Source organism: Mandrillus leucophaeus, unplaced genomic scaffold, assembly GCF_000951045.1.
Source record: "Mandrillus leucophaeus isolate KB7577 unplaced genomic scaffold, Mleu.le_1.0 Scaffold111, whole genome shotgun sequence".
Classification (NCBI taxonomy): domain Eukaryota; kingdom Metazoa; phylum Chordata; class Mammalia; order Primates; family Cercopithecidae; genus Mandrillus; species Mandrillus leucophaeus.
The window spans coordinates 4,624,457-4,643,524 of NW_012099321.1; the positions used below are offsets into that span (position 1 = coordinate 4,624,457).

A 19,068-nucleotide genomic window follows, 5' to 3' on the forward strand; every position below is an offset into this window, starting at 1 on the left:
CTTCTAGCAGTGAAATTGCTGGTTCATATGGTAGTTCTATTTTTAGTTTTTTCAGAAACATTTATACTGTTCTTCATAGTGGCTGCACTAACTTACATTCCCACCAAGAATGTATGAAGGTTTCTTTTATCTGCATCCTCACCAGCATCATTCTTGTCTGTCTTTTTGCTAAAAGTCATTTTAACTGGCGTGAGATGATATCTCATTGTAGTTTTGATTTGCATTTATCTGGTGATTGGTGATGTGCAGCATTTTTTTTTCCTATAGCTGTTTGTTGGCCATTTATATGTCTTTAAAAAATGTTTGTTCAGATCTTTTGCCCATTTTAAAATCAGATTATTTGTTTCTCTGCTATTGAGTTGTTTGACTTCCTTATATATTCTAGTTATTAAGCCCTTGTTAGATGGGCAGTTTGCAAATATTTTCTCCCATTCTGTAGCCTGTTCACTACACATTGCTTATTAAATCCTGTTAGATGAGTAGTTTGCAAATATTTCCTCCCATTCTTTAGTCTGTTCGCAATCAACAGTCACTGTGTTAATTGTTTCTTTTGCTGTGCAGAAGCATTTTAGTTTGATGTAATCCTATTTGCCTGTTTTTGCTGTGGGTGCCTGTGCTTTTGAAGTCTTACTTGGGAAATCTTTTCTCAGGCAAATGTCCTGGTGTATTTCCCCAGTGTTTCTTCCAGTAATTTTATAGCGTCAGGTCTTAGATTTAATTGATTTTGATTTGATTTTTATATATGGCAAGAGATAAGGGTCTAGTTTTTTTCTTTGGCATGTGGATGTCCAGTATTCTCAGTATCTTTAGTTAGAGACACTGCTCTTTCCCCAATGTATGTTCTTGGAGGCTTTGTCAAAAGTGAATTGACTATAAATGTGTGGATTTATCTCTGTATTCCCTATTCTTTCCAGTGGTGTACATATCTGGTTTATGACAGTACTGTGTTGTTTTGGCTACTGTAGCTTTGTAGTATAATTTGAAGTCAGGGATGTGATTCCTCTAGTTTTGTTCTTTTTGCTCAAGATGGCTTTGGCTCGTCTGGATCTTTTGTAGTTCCATATAAATTTTGCATTTATTTTTTCCATTTCTAAGAAGATTGTCATTTCTATTTTGATAGGGATTGCCTTGAATCTATCTGTAGGTTACTTTGGGTAATATGGACATTTTAACAATATTGATTCTTCCAATTCATGAACATGGCATGTCTTTCCATTTTGTGTCTGTGTGTTCTCTTCAATTCCTTGCATCAATATTTTATAGTTTTCATTGTATGAATTTTTCACTTATTCTAAGGAACACTTGTATTTCTGTTAATCAAACTAAAATTTTTGGCAATTATACAACACTACACCAAACAGCTGCAGAATACAGCTTCTTTGCAAGTGCAAATAGGCCTAGCACTCTTCCAGGCCTCTCCATGCCTGGGGAAACCCTTTCTCTTTACTATTTTCAGAATATGGATTATAGTTTTTTTCTTTTGGCCAGCTCAAGGGCACTTTCTATGGACAGGCCATATGAATTGTCTATTTTTAGTGATTCTGAAAGATCTAAATACTGACAGATGTAAAACATTGATAAAAGAAATTGAAGAAGACACAAATAGAGAGCACTTGTTTATGGATTGGAAGAATTATTCTTATTAAAATGTTCATAGTATTTAAAATGATCTACAGGTTGGTGTAATTTCTATTAAAGTTTTATTGTCATTTTTCACAGAAATAAAATACAAATTATAAAATTTGTTTGGAACCACAAAAGACACTGAATAGCCAAAGCAATCTTGAGCAGAAAGAACAAAGCTAGAGGTATCGCAATACCTGGTTTCAAAATATATTACAAACATATAGTAATCACAACAGCATGGTACTGCCATAAAAACAGACAGATTGACCAAGGGAACAGGATAGAGAACCCAGAAATAAATCCACACCTCAAGTCAATTTATTTTTGACAAAGATGCCAATGGTACACAATGGGGAAAGGACAGTCGCCTCAATAAAAGATGCTGAGAAAACTGATATGTGGTGCTATGTTAACATTCAGAAGAATGAAATTGGACCCTTATCTCATACCATATGAAAATCAACTCAACATGGATTAAATACAAAAGCATAGGAACTGAAACTCTAAACTACCAGAAGAAAACAAAGGAGAAATTTTGACATTGGTCTGGGCAATGATTTTTTAGATATGACTCCTAAAGCACAGGAAACAAGAGCAAAGATAGACAAACAGGGTTACATCACACTAAAGGAAACAGCTAACAGAGTGGACGGACAACCCACAGACTTGTAGAAAATATTTGCAAAGCATACACATGATAAAAGAATAATATCCTAAAATATATAAAGAACACAAACATCTCAACAGGGAGAACATATACAAGTCAATTTAAAAATGGGCAAAGGACCTGAATAGACGTTTCTCCAAAGAAGACATACAAATGATCAATAGATTTATAAAGAAATAGTCAACATCAGTAATAATTAGAGAAATACCAATGAAGATAGCACCTCATGCCAGTTAGAATTGCAATTATCAAAAAGAAAAAATATATGTGTTGACCAGGATGAGGAGAAAAGGAAACACTTGTACTCTGTTGGTGGGGATATAAATAATACAGCCATTAAGGAAAACAATATGGATATCCCCCAAAAATACTAAAAGTAGAATACCATATGATTCAGCAACCCCACATCTGGGTATATATTAATAATAATTAAAGTCAGTATGTTGAAGAAATATCTGCACCCATGTTCATTGCAGTTATTGACGATAGGCAAAATATGGCAGCAACCTAAGTGTCCACCAGTGGATGAATGGATAAAAACACGTGGTTGTCCTAGTTCATTTTGTGCTCCTATATCAGAATATCCAAGACTGTTAATTTATAAAGAACAGAGATTTATTTGCCTCACCATTCTGGAGTTTGAGAAATCCAAGGTGGAGAGGCCTGCATCTTGTGAGAACCTTCTTTCTCTATCATGCTATGCAGGAGGAAGGGCAAGGGCGCACAGGTGCATATACGAGAGGAGCTGAACTTGGTTTTATAGCTAAACCACTTTTCATGATAACTGTGACAGTCCATTCAGGACATGCATGATGGAAGCATCCTCAAGGATTAGTTCTCATGGTCTAATCAACTCTTGAAGGTCTCACTTCCCAACACTGTTGCATTTATTGGGTATTAAAATTGACACGTGAATGTTGGGGGACACACTCAAACTATAGCGATTCACCCTGCCCCCGAAATTCACATCCTTCTCATAATTCAAAATACATTCATTTCACCCCAATAGCCCCCAAAGTCTTAACTTCTAGCATCAACTCAAAAATCTGAAGTTCAAATTCTAATCTAAGTCAGATGAGGGTAAGACTCTAGGCGTGGTTTATCCTGAGGCATATTCCTCTCCAGCTGTGAGCCTGTGCAATTAACAAGTTGCATTGTTTTTTGGTGCTTCCAAAATACAATGGAGGAACAGGCACAGGATAGATATTCCCATTCCAAAAGAGAGAAATAGGCAAGAAGGAAGGGGTAACTGGTCTCACATGACTCCAAAACCCAACAGGGAAAAACAATACTGGCTTAAACCTGCAGAACAACCTCCTTTGACTCCATGTCCTATATCGTGGGCATACTTGGGTGTAGGTTGAGTTCTGCAAAACATCAGGATTCTTGCTTCTTTCTGGTCTTAGTCCACCCAGCAGCTTTCACAGGTTGGAGTCTCATGCCTGCATCTCTCCCAGACTGAGGTTGCAAACTGGTGGCTTTAAAGTTCTGGGGCCTCAGGGGCTGCCCCACTCCCATGGCTTCACTAGGCATTTCCCTAGAGGGAACGCTCTGTATAGTCTCACTCTTACAGCCTTGATGGGTTTTGCTCTAGTGGGAGCTCTCTGCAGTGGCTCTATCCCTGTGACAAGTCTCTGCTTGAGCTCCCAGGCTGTTGATGACATTATTTGAAAAAAATCTAGGTGGAGGTCACCATGGTCTGGCATCTCTTGTGTTCTGCAGGTTTGCAGAGTTAGCATTGTGTGAACATTGTCAAGGCTTACCACTTGTGCCCTCTGGAGAGGTGGTTGAGCCACACCTGGGCCCACTTGAGTAATGGATGGGGAAGCTGAGAAGCACTGTGTCAGAAAGCAGAGTCCCAGGGTAGTCCTGGGCAGTGAACCTGTGGATCACACCTCAGGCCTGTTCTCTGAAACCATTCAGCCCTTCTAGAGCTCTGAGCCTGTGATGGGTTGAGGGGAGAGGCATACTCAAGGATCTCAGAAGTGCCTTCAGGGTCATTCTCTTGTTGTCTTCCTGGTTAAGCTGGATAGAACCTGGCTTTATTCTATCCATATTAATCTGTTTAGCAAACAGTTGCTTTTTTTTTGTTTTGAGATGGAGTCTCACTCTGTCACCGAGGCTGGAGTGCAGTAGTGCAAGCTCAGCTCACTGCACCCTCTGCCTCCCGGGTTCAAGCAATTCTCCTGCCTCAGCCTCCAGAGTAGCTGGAATTATAGGCTCATGCTACCATGATTGGCTAATTTTGTATTTTTAGTACAGAAGGGGTTTCACCATGTTGGCCATGGTGGTCTAGAACTCCTGACCTCAAGTAATCCTCCCTCCTCGGCCCCCTAAAGTGCTGGAATTACAGGTGTGAGCCACCGTGCCTGGTCAAAGTTGCTTTTTTAAACATGCTTTTTTATTTTTTTACATAGCCATCCTGAAAGTTTGTCAAATCTGTCTGTTCTGCTTCTTCTAATGATAAATTCCATATTTAAATCATTTCCATTCTCATTTTACTATAAGCAGCCAACAAGAAGCCAGGCAGCACCTTGAACACTTTGCCACTTAGATATTTCTTCTGCCAGATATCCTAGTTCATTACTCTTAAATTGAGTCATGGATGGGGAAGCTGAGAAGCACTGTGCCAGAATGCAGAGTCCCAAGGCAGCCCTGGGCAGTGAACCTGTGGAGCACAGCATGTCTTCTACCTGGTCCTCGGACGTCAAAACAATTTCCACTAAATTATTTGCAAATGTGTAGCAAGGATGGCCTTTACTTTGTTTCCAGTACCTTGTTTCTCATTTCCACCTGAGGCCTCATCAGAATGAAGTTTAAGTCCATAATTTTATTGGTTTTATGATCACAACCACTTAAGTAATATTTAAGACGTTCCAGACTTTTTCTACACTTCTTCTCTTCTTTTGAGCCCTCACCACAATCTCCCTTAATGCTCCATTTATGACAATCTGGGACTTTTCTGCTTCTCCAAACTCTTGTAGCCCCTACCCATTATTCAGTTCCAAAGCTGCCTTTACATTTTTAGAAATTTGTTATAGCAATAGCTCCACTACTAGTACCATTTTTCTTCTTATTCTGATTTGTACTGTTAAAACAGAATGCTGACGACTGGGTAATTACAAAGAGACGTTTATTTGCCTTATGGTTCTGGATCCTGATAAGTTCAAGGTTGAGGGGCCCACATCTTGTGAGAGTTCCTTGCTGTGTTATCCCATAACAAAAGGTATAAGGACAAGAAAGCATACACACGTACCAGAGAGGGGCTCAAAGTCACTTTTATGACAAACCCACTATTCTTTTTTTTTTTTTTTTTTTTGAGACGGAGTCTCGCTCTGTCGCCCAGGCTGGAGTGCAGTGGCCGGATCTCAGCTCACTGCAAGCTCCGCCTCCCAGGTTTATGCCATTCTCCTGCCTCAGCCTCCTGAGTAGCTGGGACTACAGGCGACCACCACCTCGCCCGGCTAGTTTTTTTGTATTTTTTAGTAGAGATGGGATTTCACTGTGTTAGCCAGGATAGTCTTGATCTCCTGACCTCGTGATCTGCCCGTCTCGGCCTCCCAAAGTGCTGGGATTACAGGCTTGAGCCACCGCACCCGGCCTAAATTTGCTAATTGTTTTCTATGAAGAATAATGCTTTTTAAATCTCTCTTTAAAGTACCATATTATGGGATATATAAAAATATACAACATTAATTTGTGTCATAACCATATTTTTATATTTTAGGTACTCTGGTGGTGTAAAGGATTTTAGCGTCTGTAGCTTGGATGACTTTAAATATATTTCTTCTCATAATGGCCTTACATGTCTTCAGACAAACCCTCTTGAAATGCCAACCTACACGCAAAGGAGAATATGTGGCAATGGATTGTTGGAAGGAGGTGAAGAATGTGATTGTGGCAATAAAGACGTTAGTAGAATTTTTTTCTAAAATTTTAAAAATGTTCTAGTAGTAAAGAAGATAAATGCCTTATCTATTAGTAAAATATATTTGAAAAATATATTATTTGGAAAAGATGGAAGCCTTTGTTTTCTAATACTATTATTTTTGGAAGCTTGGTCCTTAGATAATTTTTGTCTTTGGTTATTGTCTTCTGACAGTATTTAGTGTACGTATTAGTTCCAAATGTAAATTTAAATGCCATTAAGAGTGTCGAAGGGATTGAAAGAATATACCCTCAACAACAAGCAGAAATAAAAACAGACAACAACATCTAAAAACAGTAGATTATAACCAACAGGGTAGCAAAATGCATGGTTTGTTAATATAGGTAAAAACATTTTCTGTGGAAAGGTGATTCTTTTTTTTTTTTTTTTTTTTTTTGAGACTGAGTCTCGCTCTGTCGCCCAGGCTGGAGTGCAGTGGCCGGATCTCAGCTCACTGCAAGCTCCGCCTCCCGGGTTCACGTCATTCTCCTGCCTCAGCCTCCCGAGCAGCTGGGACTACAGGCGCCTGCCACCTTGCCCGGCTAGTTTTTTATATTTTTTAGTAGAGACGGGGTTTCACCGGGTTAGCCAGGATGGTCTCGATCTCCTGACCTCGTGATCCCCCCGTCTCGGCCTCCCAAAGTGCTGGGATTACAGGCTTGAGCCACCGCGCCCGGCTGAAAGGTGATTCTAATTAAAATATTTTGAAATTAAATCTATCATAATTATAAAAAATATAAAAATATACAACTAAGATCAAACAAAAATAATTATAAAATATGATAAAGGGACATCAGCAAGATGGCCCATTAGACAGCACTAGAAGTGCCTAATGCTGGTCTCCCACCATAAGAAAGGACCAAAACAATGGATAAACAACTACATTTGACCAGAGTGACTTACATAGAGTGCTGGAGTGCAGGAGAGGAATGGCAAAAACCTAGTGGTGCACAGAAACTCAGAATGGCTGCCTAGAGAGAAGAAGGAAACACTATGGTTGTGGCAAGATAAACATGTAATGATAAATAACAAGAAGTAAAACTCAATCTGGCCTAGAAATATAGATTACTGGCAATCTTCAAAATAATAAAACTAATGAATCTTGCAAATCATTGAATACAAAAGTCAATATATAACAATGAGTTGGATTTCTGTGTAGAAACAGCAAATAGAAAATGAAATCAAATGGACAATTCTACATATGTTTCCCAAAACATGATATGTATAGATATAACAAAATACATGCAATTGTGCACAATAAAAATTAACATTACTCAGGAAAAGCAAAAAACATTGAAATGAATGGAGACATATCCCATTTTCATGGATTGGGAGACATAATATTGAGATTTCAGCTCTACACAAATGGATCCATACATTTAACACAGTCCCAGCCAAAATCCACTTATCTTTTTGTGGAAATTGATAAGCTGATTCTACAATTGATGTGGAAATGGAAATGACCTAGAATAAACCAAGCCATGAAAAGAAAAACAATAAATTGGAACACATATACTAATTTTCTATACATTTCAATGTTTTCTATGAAGTTATAATAATGAAGACAAGGTAGTATTGACCAAAGGATAAATATATACAATTAATAAAGTAGAACAGAGAATCCAGCTATAAAATGATTTTATATGGCCACTTTATATAAGACAAAGGGCTATTCAATGGGTGAAGAAAATCTTTCCAACAAAATTGTATAAACTAAACATATGTGTAAATAAAATAAAACTTCACATCTCACCATACACAAATAATTAACTTGAAATAAATTAAAGACTTAAAAATTAGAGTTAAAGCTAAAAAACTTTTGGGATAAAACATAGGAGACAATCTTTGTGGCTGGTGGTAGGCAAAATTTTTTAGATTATGGCAAAAAGAAGGAAGTTTAAAGAGAAAAATGTTAAGTAGTGTTTTCTCAAATTTAGAACCCTTTTCACTTAGATTCTGATAAAAATAAAACGACAAGCTCCAGAATGTGAGAAAATATGTACAATTTGTATATTGACAGGTGGCTTTTATTCAAATATGTGAAAAGACAAGACTTAGTTTCTGATCAGGTATCTAAGACACTTGGAAGTTGCCACTCCAATCTGTCAACAAGTAAAAAGGTGAACAGACTGAATAAGCAGCAACTCTTTCTAGGTCTGTTGGAGAAGTGAGATCACAGGATGAAGCACTGCCCCCAAATTCAATATATCAACAAGTGCATACAGAGAATCACAACTTGCTAGAACAGAAGCATGTGAGCTAAACTTTCACACAGACAGCACTGGAGTCGAAAAGCCTAAACGAAAACTGACAAATTGCCAGAGGCTCAGTGTATATAACTGTGAGTTAAAAACTCCAGGAGGACCCAGTTATTGAGGATGTTCTCATACTTTTATGAGCTTCACCTCTAGAAGTTTAATCTTGTTCTCACAGTGAATATCAGAGAAAAATTCCCTTGTGCTTCCAGAAGAAAGAGGAGAAATGGAACCATTTTGAAATAAGCCAGAGTGTTCAGTTCTTACCAAAAAGAAATGGAAGGGAGAAATTAGGATTATTATGTTTTTATGAATTGCACTATCCCTGAAGTGGTATACTGTTATTTGAAAATGGACTTGGATTAGTTGTAAATGTATATTTTCATCTCTAGGGCCACCACAAAAAAAATGTTTTAAAAAAGTATAACTGATACACTAAGAAAAGATAGAAAATAACATTATAAAATGCTTAAACACAAAAGGCAGGCTGAGCATCATGACGTGCAGCTGTAGTTTCAGCTACTTGAGAGGATGAGGTGAGAGGATTCCTTGAACCTAGAAGTTCAAATCAGCCTGAGCAACATGGTAAGATCATTTTTCTAAAAAGAAATAAAAAAGGAAAGGAAAAAAAAAAAAGACAAAAACAAGAAGAACCAAAGTCACACAAATAGAAAACAGCAATAAATATAGTACTTATTAATTCAACTGTATTCATTATCACTTTGCTTTCAGTGATTTAAGTGCACCAATTTAAAAAATAAAAGAGATTGTCAGAATGGATCAAAAACCAAGATCTAGCTCTCTGTTGTGGTGGGTAATACTGAGTGTCAGATTGACTGGAATGAAGGATGCAAAGTATTGTTCCTGAGTGTGTCTGTGAGGATGATGCCAAAAGAGATTAACATTTGAGTTGGTGGACTGGGAGAGGGAGACCCACCCTCAATCTGCATAGGCACCATCTAATCAGCTGCCAGCACAGTTAGAATAAAAGCAGGCAGAAGAACGTGGAAAGACTAGACTGGTTGAGTCTTCTGGCCTCCATCTTTCTCCCATGCTGAATGCTTCCTGCCCTTGAACATTGAACTCCAAGTTCTTCAGCTTTGGGACTCTTGGAACTTTGACCACAGACTGAAGTCTGCAGTATCGGATTCCTTACTTTTGAGGTTTTGGGACTGAGACTGGCTTCCTTGCTCCTCAGTGTGCAGATGGCCTGTTGTGGGACCTCACCTTCTGATCATGTGAGTCAATACTCTTTAATAAAGTCCCCTTCATATATACATCTATCCTATTAGTTCTGTCCCTCTAGAGAACCCTGACAAATACAGTTGTCTACAAGGAGCCCTCATTAAGTATAAACATACGGCCGGGCGCGGTGGCTCACGCCTGTAATCCCAGCACTTTGGGAGGCCGAGGCGGGCGGATCACAAGGTCAGGAGATCAAGACCACAGTGAAACCCCGTCTCTACTAAAAATACAAAAAATTAGCCGGGCGCGGTGGCGGGCACCTGTAGTCCCAGCTACTCAGGAGGCTGAGGCAGGAGAATGGCGTGAACCCAGGAGGCGGAGGTTGCAGTGAGCCGAGATTGCGCCACTGCACTCCAGCCTGGGCAACAGCATGAGACTCCGTCTAAAAAAAAAAAAAAAAAAAAAAAAAGTATAAACATACATGTGGATAAAAATTAAAGAATGGAGAAAAATATGCTAAGCTAACAGTAATTAAAAAATCCAGGAGTAGATATTATTAATTTCAGACAAGCAGTATGCAGAATGAGGAAAGTTTTCCTGGATAAAGGGGGACAATTATAATGACAAAGGGGTCAATTCTGTAATAAGACATAAAAATTTTCAATGTGTATGTGACTAACAACAGAGTGTCAAAATACATGAGGCAAAAATTTATAGAACTATAAGGAGAAATAGATTAATCTATTATTATAGTTGGAGACTTCAACACTCCTTTATCAGAAAAAGACAGATCCAGCAGACAAAAAATCAGTAAAGACATAGTGGAATTCAACAATAACTTTAACCAACTAGATATAATGGACATCTATAGATGACTTCATCCAACAACAAAAGAATACACATTTTTCTCAAAGTCATATTGAACATTCCACAAGACAGACCATGTTCTGAGCCACAAATCACCACTGAACAAACTTCAAGGAATAGATACCATAAAATGTCTGACCTCAGACCACAATGAAAATGAACTAGAAATTTGTAACAGAAAGATTGCTGGAAAGTCCCTAATACTTGGAGATTAAAAATCACACTTCTAAATAACACATGGATTATGTAAGAAATATCAGGAGAAGTTTAAAAATAGTTTGAACTGAATAAGAATAAATACATAATTATCAAAAGCCATGGTATTCAGCAAAACAGTGCTCAGAGTAAAATTTATAACATTGGTTGCATGTATTAGAAAAGGAAAGAGATCTAAAATCAACAGGCTAAGCTTCCACCTTAATAAACCAGTAAAAGAAAAAACTAAATTTAAGGTAAGCATAAGGAAAAAATAATAAAAATTAGAGCAGAAATCAATGAAACTGAAAACAATAAATTAATAGGTACAATGAATAAGATTAAAAGATGGTTTTTTTGAAAAGATCAATAAAAGTAATATGCCTCTTACCAGACTAAGAAAAAAGAGAAATGACGCATATTACTAACATGAGAAATAAAATAGAGCACATCATTACAGATGGGGTATTAAAAGAAACTATGAACAATGCTATGCCCACAAATTTTATAACTTAGATAAATTGACTAAATCCTTGAAATATAATCTGCCAAATTTAAACAAAAACAGACAATATTAATAGGCCTATATCTATTTAAGAAATTGAATAAATAATTAATAACCTTCCAGAAGAGAAAGCATCAGGCCCAGACAAATCTACAAATAATTCTTCTAATCATGTAAAGACAAAACATATACCAATTCTCTATAGTCTCTTTTAGAAGATAAAAGCAAAGGAAATACTCTTTAACTTATTCTGTGAAGTCAGCATACTCAAATACTGAAAACCAAAATGAAGGCCTTACAAAGAAAGAAAACTACAAAACAATATCACTCAAAAGCATAGAGACAAAAATACCCAACAAAATACTAGCAAATAAATTCCAACAATGTATAAAAAGAATTGTACAATACAATCAGGTAGGATTTATCCCAAATGTGCAAGGCTAATGCAACATTTGAAAATCAGCTAATGTAATCCATCACATCAACAAAGTAAAGGTGGAAAAATTATGTGATCATATTAATAGATGCATTAAAAGTATTTTATAGAAGCTAACAATCATTAATGATAAAAACTCTGAGTAAATTAAGAATAAGGAAACCTTCCTCAACTCAATTAAAAAGTATCAACAAAGAACTTACCCATGAGGAATCGGAAGATTTTTCACTAAATCAGGAACAAGTGAAGGATGTCCCCCTTCACCACTACTTTTCATTTTCACACTGGAAGCCCTAGGTAATGCAATAAATGATACATGTAAATAAGATTGACACACATTAGGAGGAAGTAAATTAAAGTGTCATTGTTTCCAAATGGCATGATAATCTATGTAAAAAATCTGAAAAAATCAGCAACAACAAAAACTGTGTGAAACAAATAAGTGGTTATAGCAAGGTTGTAGGATACAAGGTTAATATATGAAAGTCTATTGGGTGAAACCCCCACCCCCGATATTCTTGTGGGTCTTTTCTATTTCCCTAAGTGTCAGCTGGTCTGATAAATAAGGAAAGAATACAAAAGAGAAACATTTTAAAGCTGGGTGTCCGGGAGAGACATCACATGTCAGCAGGTTCCGTGATGCTCCCTGAGCCGTAAAACCAGCAAGTTTTTATTAGCAATTTTCAAAAGGGGAGGGAGTGTATGAATAGAGTGTGGGTCACAGAGATCACATGCTTCACAAGGTAATAAAATATCACAAAGCAAATAGAGGCAGGGCGAGATCACAGGACCACAGGACGGGATGAAATTAAAATTGCTAACGAAGTTTTGGGCACAAATTGTCATTGATAACATCTTATCAGGAGACAGGGTTTGAGAGCCGACAACCAGTCTGACCAAAATTTATTAGGCAGAAATTTCCTGTCCTAATAAGCCTGGGAGCGCTACAGGAGACTGGGGCTTATTTCATCCCTTTGGCTTTGACTGTAAAAGACAGCCACCCCTAAAGAGGCCATTTCAGAGGCCTACCCTCAGGGGCCATTCTCTTTCTCAGGGATGTTCCTTGCTGAGAAAAAGAATTCAGCGATAGTTCGCCTATTTGCTTTTGAAAGAAGAGAAATATGGCTCTGTTCTGCCTGGCTCACCAGCAGTCAGAGTTTAAGGTTATCTCTCTTGTTCCCTGAACATTGCTGTTATCCTGTTCTTTTTTCAAGGCGCCCAGATTTCATGTTGTTCAAACACACATGCTCTACAAACAATTTGTGCAGTTAACACAATCATCACAGGGTCCTGAGGTGACATACATCCTCCTCAGCTTACGAAGATAACGGGATTAAGAGATTAAAGACAGGCATAGGAAATCACAAGGGTATTGATTGGGGAAGTGATAAGTGTTCATGAAATCTTCACAATTTATGTACAGAGATTGCAGTAAAGACAGGCATAAGAAATTATAAAAGTATTAATTTGGGGAATTAATAAATGTCCATGAAATCTTCACAATTTACGTTCTTCTGCCATGACTTCAGTGGGTCCCTCTGTTTGGGGTCCCTGACTTCCTGCAACAAAGTCAACCTTTTTCATATATACCAACAATGAACAGGTAGAATTTGAAATTAAAAATGCAATACCATCTACATTCTCATTCCCTGAATTTAAACACTTAGGTATAAATCTAAAAAAATGTTCAAGATCTATATGAGGAAAAGTATAAAACTCTGATTTAAAAATTCAAAACACCAAATAAGCAATATTCCATGTTTATAAATAGGAGAACAATATTTTCAGATGTCAGCTCTTCCAACTTTGATCTAGAAATTTAATGCAATTCCAATCAAAATCTCAGAAAAGTTGCCTGTAGATACTGAGAAAGTGATTCTAAAGTTTGTATGGAGAGGCAGTAAACCCAGAATTGTCACAATATTGAAGGCCAATAACAGAGTTTGATGACTGATACTACCTGATTCAGGAGTTACTACAAATGTACAACAATGAAGAAAGTGTAGTATTTACATAAGAATAGACAGATAGATTGATGGAATGGGATACATGAGCCCAGAAATAGACCCATATAAATATAGTCAACTGATTTTTGACAAAGGAGCTAAGATCATATGATGGAACAAAGATAGTATTTTCAACAAATGGTGCTAGAACAACTGGATATCCATGTGCACAAATGTGAATATTGATACAAACCTTATACCTTTTGCAAAAACTAACTTAAAATGGATCACACTCCTGAAATGTAAAATGCAAAACTGTAACACTTCTATGCGGTAACACAGGAGAAAATCTAGATGATCTTGGGTTTGGCAATGACTTTTTAGATGAAAAAAACCAAAGGCACGCACATGAAAGAAATAATTGAGAAGATGGGCTGTATTGAAATTTAAATAATATCTTCTCTGCACAAGATGCTTTCAAGAAAATGAAAAGACAAGTCATAGATTTTGAGAAAATATTTGCAAAAGACAGACATTATAAAGGACTTAATCCAAAATACACAAAGAACTCTTAAAGCTCAATTATACAGTTTGACTGTGTCTCCACCCTCATCTTGTCTTGAATTGTAGTTCCCATAATCCCCAGGTGTGGTGGGAGGGACCCAGTGGGAGGTAATTTAATCAGGGGGTGGTGGCTCCCCTCTTGCTGTTCTTGTGATAGTGAGTGAATTCTCATGAGATCTGATGGTTTTACAAGAGGCTTTTCCCCCTTTTGCTCGGCACTTCTCCTTGCTGCAGCCATGTGAAGGATGTGTTTGCTTCCCCTTTTGCTGTGAATGTAAGTGTCCTGAGGGCTCCCCCCAAGCCATGCTGAACTTTGAGTCAGTTAAACTTTTTTATAAATTACCCACTGTCAGGTATGTCTTTATTAGCAATGTGAGTCTGAACTAATATAGTAAATTGGTACCAGGAGTTGGGGGCTGCCGTGGAAGGGACTTTGGAACCCAAAGATGTGGAAGTGGCTTTGGAACTGGGTAACAGGCAAAGGTTGGAAGAGTTTGGAGGGTTCAGAAAAAGACAGGAAGATGTGGGAAATTTTGGAATGTCCTTGAGACTTGTTGAATAGCTTTGATGAAAATGTTGATAGTGATATGTACAATGAAGTTCAGGCTAAGGGAGTCTCAGATGGAAATGAGGAGCTTCTTGGGAACTGGAATAAAAGTGATTCTTGCTATGCTTCAGCAAGAGACTGGCAGCCTTTTGCTCCTGCCCTAGAGGTCTGTGGAACTTTGAACTTGAGAGAGATAATTTAGAGTATCTGGCAGAAAATATTTCTAAGCAGCAAAGCATTCAAGATGTGACTTTTTAGAATTTATTCACAAAGATATTGTTTGGAATTGGAACTTACTTACGTTTCAAAGGGAAGCAGAGCAAAAAGTTTGGAAAATTCACAGACCGATGATGTGATAGAGAAGAAAAAACCCATTTTCTGAGGAGAAAGAGAAATTCAAACTATCTCCAGAAATTTGCATAAGTAATGAGGAGCCAATGTTAATCTTAATCAATAAGACAATGACGAATATATCCCCAGGGCATATCAGAAGTCTTCAGGGTAGCCCTTCCCATCACAGACCCAGAGGCCTTAGAGGAAAAATGGTTTCATGGGCTGGGCCCAGGGTCTTGCTGCTTTGTGCAGTCTCAGGATTTGGTGTCCTACATCCCAACCATGGCTAAAAGGGCGGAGGCACAGCTCAGGCCATGGCTTCAAAGGGTGCAAGCCCCAAGTCTTGGTAGCTTCCACATGGTGTTTAGCCTGTGGGTGCACAGAAGTCAAGAATTGAGGTTTGGAACCTCTGCCTAGATTTCAGAGGATGTATTGAAATGCCCGGATATCCGGGCAGAAGTTTGCTGCAGGCTGGCACCCTCATGGAGAACCTGTGCTAGGGAAGTGCAAAAGGGAAATGTGGGGTTGAAGCCCCTCCCAAGAAAGTCCCCACCGTGGCACTGCCTAGTGGAACTGTGAGAAGAGGACCACCATTCTCCTGAACCTAGAATGGTAGATCCATTGACAGCTTGCACTGTGCACTTGGAAAAGCCAGAGACACTAATGCCAGCCCATGAAGGAAGCTGGGAGGGGTGCTGTACCTTGAAAAGCCACAGGCGCAGAGCTGCCCAAGGCTGTGGGAACCCACCTCTTGCATCAGGGTGACCTGGATGTGAGATGTGGAATCAAAGGAGATCATTTCAGAGCTTTAAGATGTGACTTCCCCAGTGGATTTTGGACTTACATGGGGCCTGTAGCCCCTTCATTTTGGCCAATTTCTTCCATTTGGAATGGGTGTATTTACCCAATGCCTATACCCCATTGTATCTAGAAAGTAACTAACTTGCTTTTGATTTTACAGGCTCATAGGCAGAAAGAACTTACCCTGTTGGGAAAGCATGATTGTGTTTTAAAATGTGACGAAGTGAGATTTGGGAAGGGCCATGGGCACAATGATATGGTTTTGCGGGGTCCCCACCCAAATCTCATCTTGAATTGTAGTTCCCCTAATGCCCATGTTTTGTGGGAGGGACCCAGTGGGAAGTAATTAAATCATGGAGGTGGTTACCCTCATGCTATTCCTGTGATAGTGAGTTCTCATGAGATCCGATGGTTTTATAAGGGGTTTTTCTTCCTATTGTTTGGCACTTCTCCTTGCTGCAGCCATGTGAAGAAGGACATGTTTGTTTCCCATTCTGCCATGACTGTAAGTGTCCTGAGGCCTCCCCAGCCATGCTGAACTGTGAGTCAGTTAAACCTCTTACCTTTGTAAATTACCCAGTCTTGAATATGTTTTTACTAGCAGTGTGAGAAGAGAGTAATACACTCAACAGTAAGAAAACAAACAACCTGAGTAAAAAAGAGCCAAGGATTTTAACAGACACCTTGCCAAAAAAAGATATACAGATGGCAAATACAAAAAGATGCTCCACATCATATATTATTGCTGAAATGCAAATTAAAACACCAGGATACCACTACATACCTATTAAATGTTCAAAAGGGTTGCAGATTTATGTCCACATATAAACATGCACACAGATGTTTCTAGTAGCTTAATTTTTAATTGCCAAAACTTGGAAGCAACTAAAATATTTTTGATAGGTAAATGAATAAATAGTCTTTGCTACATTGGACAATGGAACAATGCTCTAAAATATTGTCTATTAAATAAAATGTGCTAAAAAGAAATAATCTATCAAGTCATGAAAAAACATGAAGAAATCTAAAATATGTATTACTAGGTAAAAGAAGCCATCTGAAAAAGCTATGTACCACGTAGTTTCAACTATATGACATTCTAGAAAAGATAACAGTATGGGGACAGTAAAAAGATCAGCAGTTGCCGGGGGTTAAAGGGAAGGGAGGGATGATTAGGCAGAACACAGAGGACTTTTAGGACAGTGAAACTACCCTGTATGATACTGTGGTGGTGGATACATGTTATTATAAATTTTTCAAACACATACCATGTAGAATACCAAAGTAAACCCTAACTAATGTAAAATTGAACTCCAGGTGATAATGGTGTGTCAATGTAGGGTTATCATTTGTAACAAATGTACCACTCTGATATGTTGATAAGGAGGTAGGCTGTGTATATGTGTGGGCGAGGCATGTGGAAAATCTCTGTACCTTCTGCCCAATTTTGCTGTGATCCTAACAATGCTCTAAAAATATTGTATATTAAATAAAAATTAAAAAGACAAAATCTATATTTCTTGAGAGTACATATTACAACTCAATTAAAAGGAGACAAATGACCTAATAAAAATAGACAAAATAATTTGGACAGTTTACAGTAGATTATTTATAAATGACAATAAGAAAATGAAATGATGTTTAATATCACTAGTCATCTGGGAAAAATAATTAAAACCACATCATATACACTGCCCACATATTAGAATATCTGTAATAATACACCCCCTTCTGATAAAAATAGTGAGTTTTGTTGAGACATACAGCAATTGAAATTTGTGTAAATTGCTAGTTGAGTGTAAAAATATTTGAAACATTTTGGCCATGTCTTATAAAGTTAAATATACACTTTCCTTTTTCCCTAGATTTCCATCTCTGAGTATTTTTTTCCCAAAGAAATGAAAATATATATCCCCTAAAATATATGTACATGAATGTTTAGAGCTGCTTTATTCATGGCAGCCAAACACTAGAAACAATCCAAATATCCATCATCATGTGGACAGATATATTGTGGTATTTCTAATCATTGGAAAACTACTCAGCAATAAAAAAATGAATAAAATGCTGGTAAATTTATCACCATTGGTGAATCACAAAATGATTATGCTGATTGAAATGAGCCAGATTCACAAGGTTATGTAATATATGATTGTTTCTCTAAAATTGTAAAAAATGGTAAGTAATCTTTAGTGTGAGGAAGTGGTTGACTTCAATAAGTAGGAGATGTCTCTGGTTGGCAAGGAGAGTGTTCTGTAACTTGAGTATACGAGTAAATGCATAAACTAAACATTTTAAATGGGTATAGTTTATTGCAGTTAAGTTAAAGGGTACATGCTTTCAGTTACGCAAGAATACCCTCTACTGTAAACTTATATAGCCAAAATGCTTCTCCCAGAATACTTTTGTTGATTCTGTAGTTAACTCAGTGTATGATTGTGATTCAACAATGATTCGCTAATTGGAGTTCTATCCTAATTTGCTGACTCTTACCAAGTAAATTTATTTTTATTAAATCCGGTATATTAGCTACTGTTGAATTATTTCTCAACCTCATACAAATTATATTAACCCAAAACCTTTCAGCACGCACACCAAGACAATCAACAAAATCTGAGTTAGGCCGTGATTTGTAGCACTTGCTGAATTCCTTCCTTTAAACACTCCTACAATGGCAGATTTAAAGTGACAAATGCAACATTATTAAATGCAGAGTTGGAAAAATGTGAATGGTAGCAGATCATTGTATAGTATTTCTACCAAAAATTAATAATAGATAATATCTTCAAGAGTATAGCTAAAATTAAAATGTAGGAAAATAAGAAATGATGTTGTCAATATTTGCTACCTTTTAAAAATATAATTTATTTCATTGTAAGTTAATGAAATTCAATTTTTATTAATGGCTTTGTTAGCAACCAGTTCACAAGATTTCTGAAAATTTAACAATTGACCCTTGCAAGCCAGAACAGGGTTGGTCCAGCACACTAAGACATGTAATAATTGTAAATTAAAAATCACCCAAACATAGTTTCAAAATATTTTAAAGCGAAATTTTACTATGAGGAGAGACAGACAAATTCATAATCACTTTAAGAGGTGTTAACACATCTTTGGTAGCAAATAACAGAAAAAACATATGAAGGCCAGGCGCAGTGGCTCACGCCTGTAATCCCAGCACTTTGGGAGGCCAAGATGGATGGATAGCTTGAG

At 37.4% G+C, this 19,068-nt stretch overlaps 1 protein-coding gene across 1 annotated transcript in view; it reads left to right on the top strand.

Annotated features, from left to right (window-relative positions):
- Positions 1-19,068, top strand: part of LOC105549068 (disintegrin and metalloproteinase domain-containing protein 5) — a 128,217-nt gene that overhangs the window by 39,278 nt on the left and 69,871 nt on the right. The window contains exon 12 of the mRNA XM_011993428.1: positions 6,021-6,204. Within this exon, the coding sequence (XP_011848818.1) occupies positions 6,021-6,204 (184 nt within the window). The remainder of the gene's footprint in view (positions 1-6,020; positions 6,205-19,068) is intronic.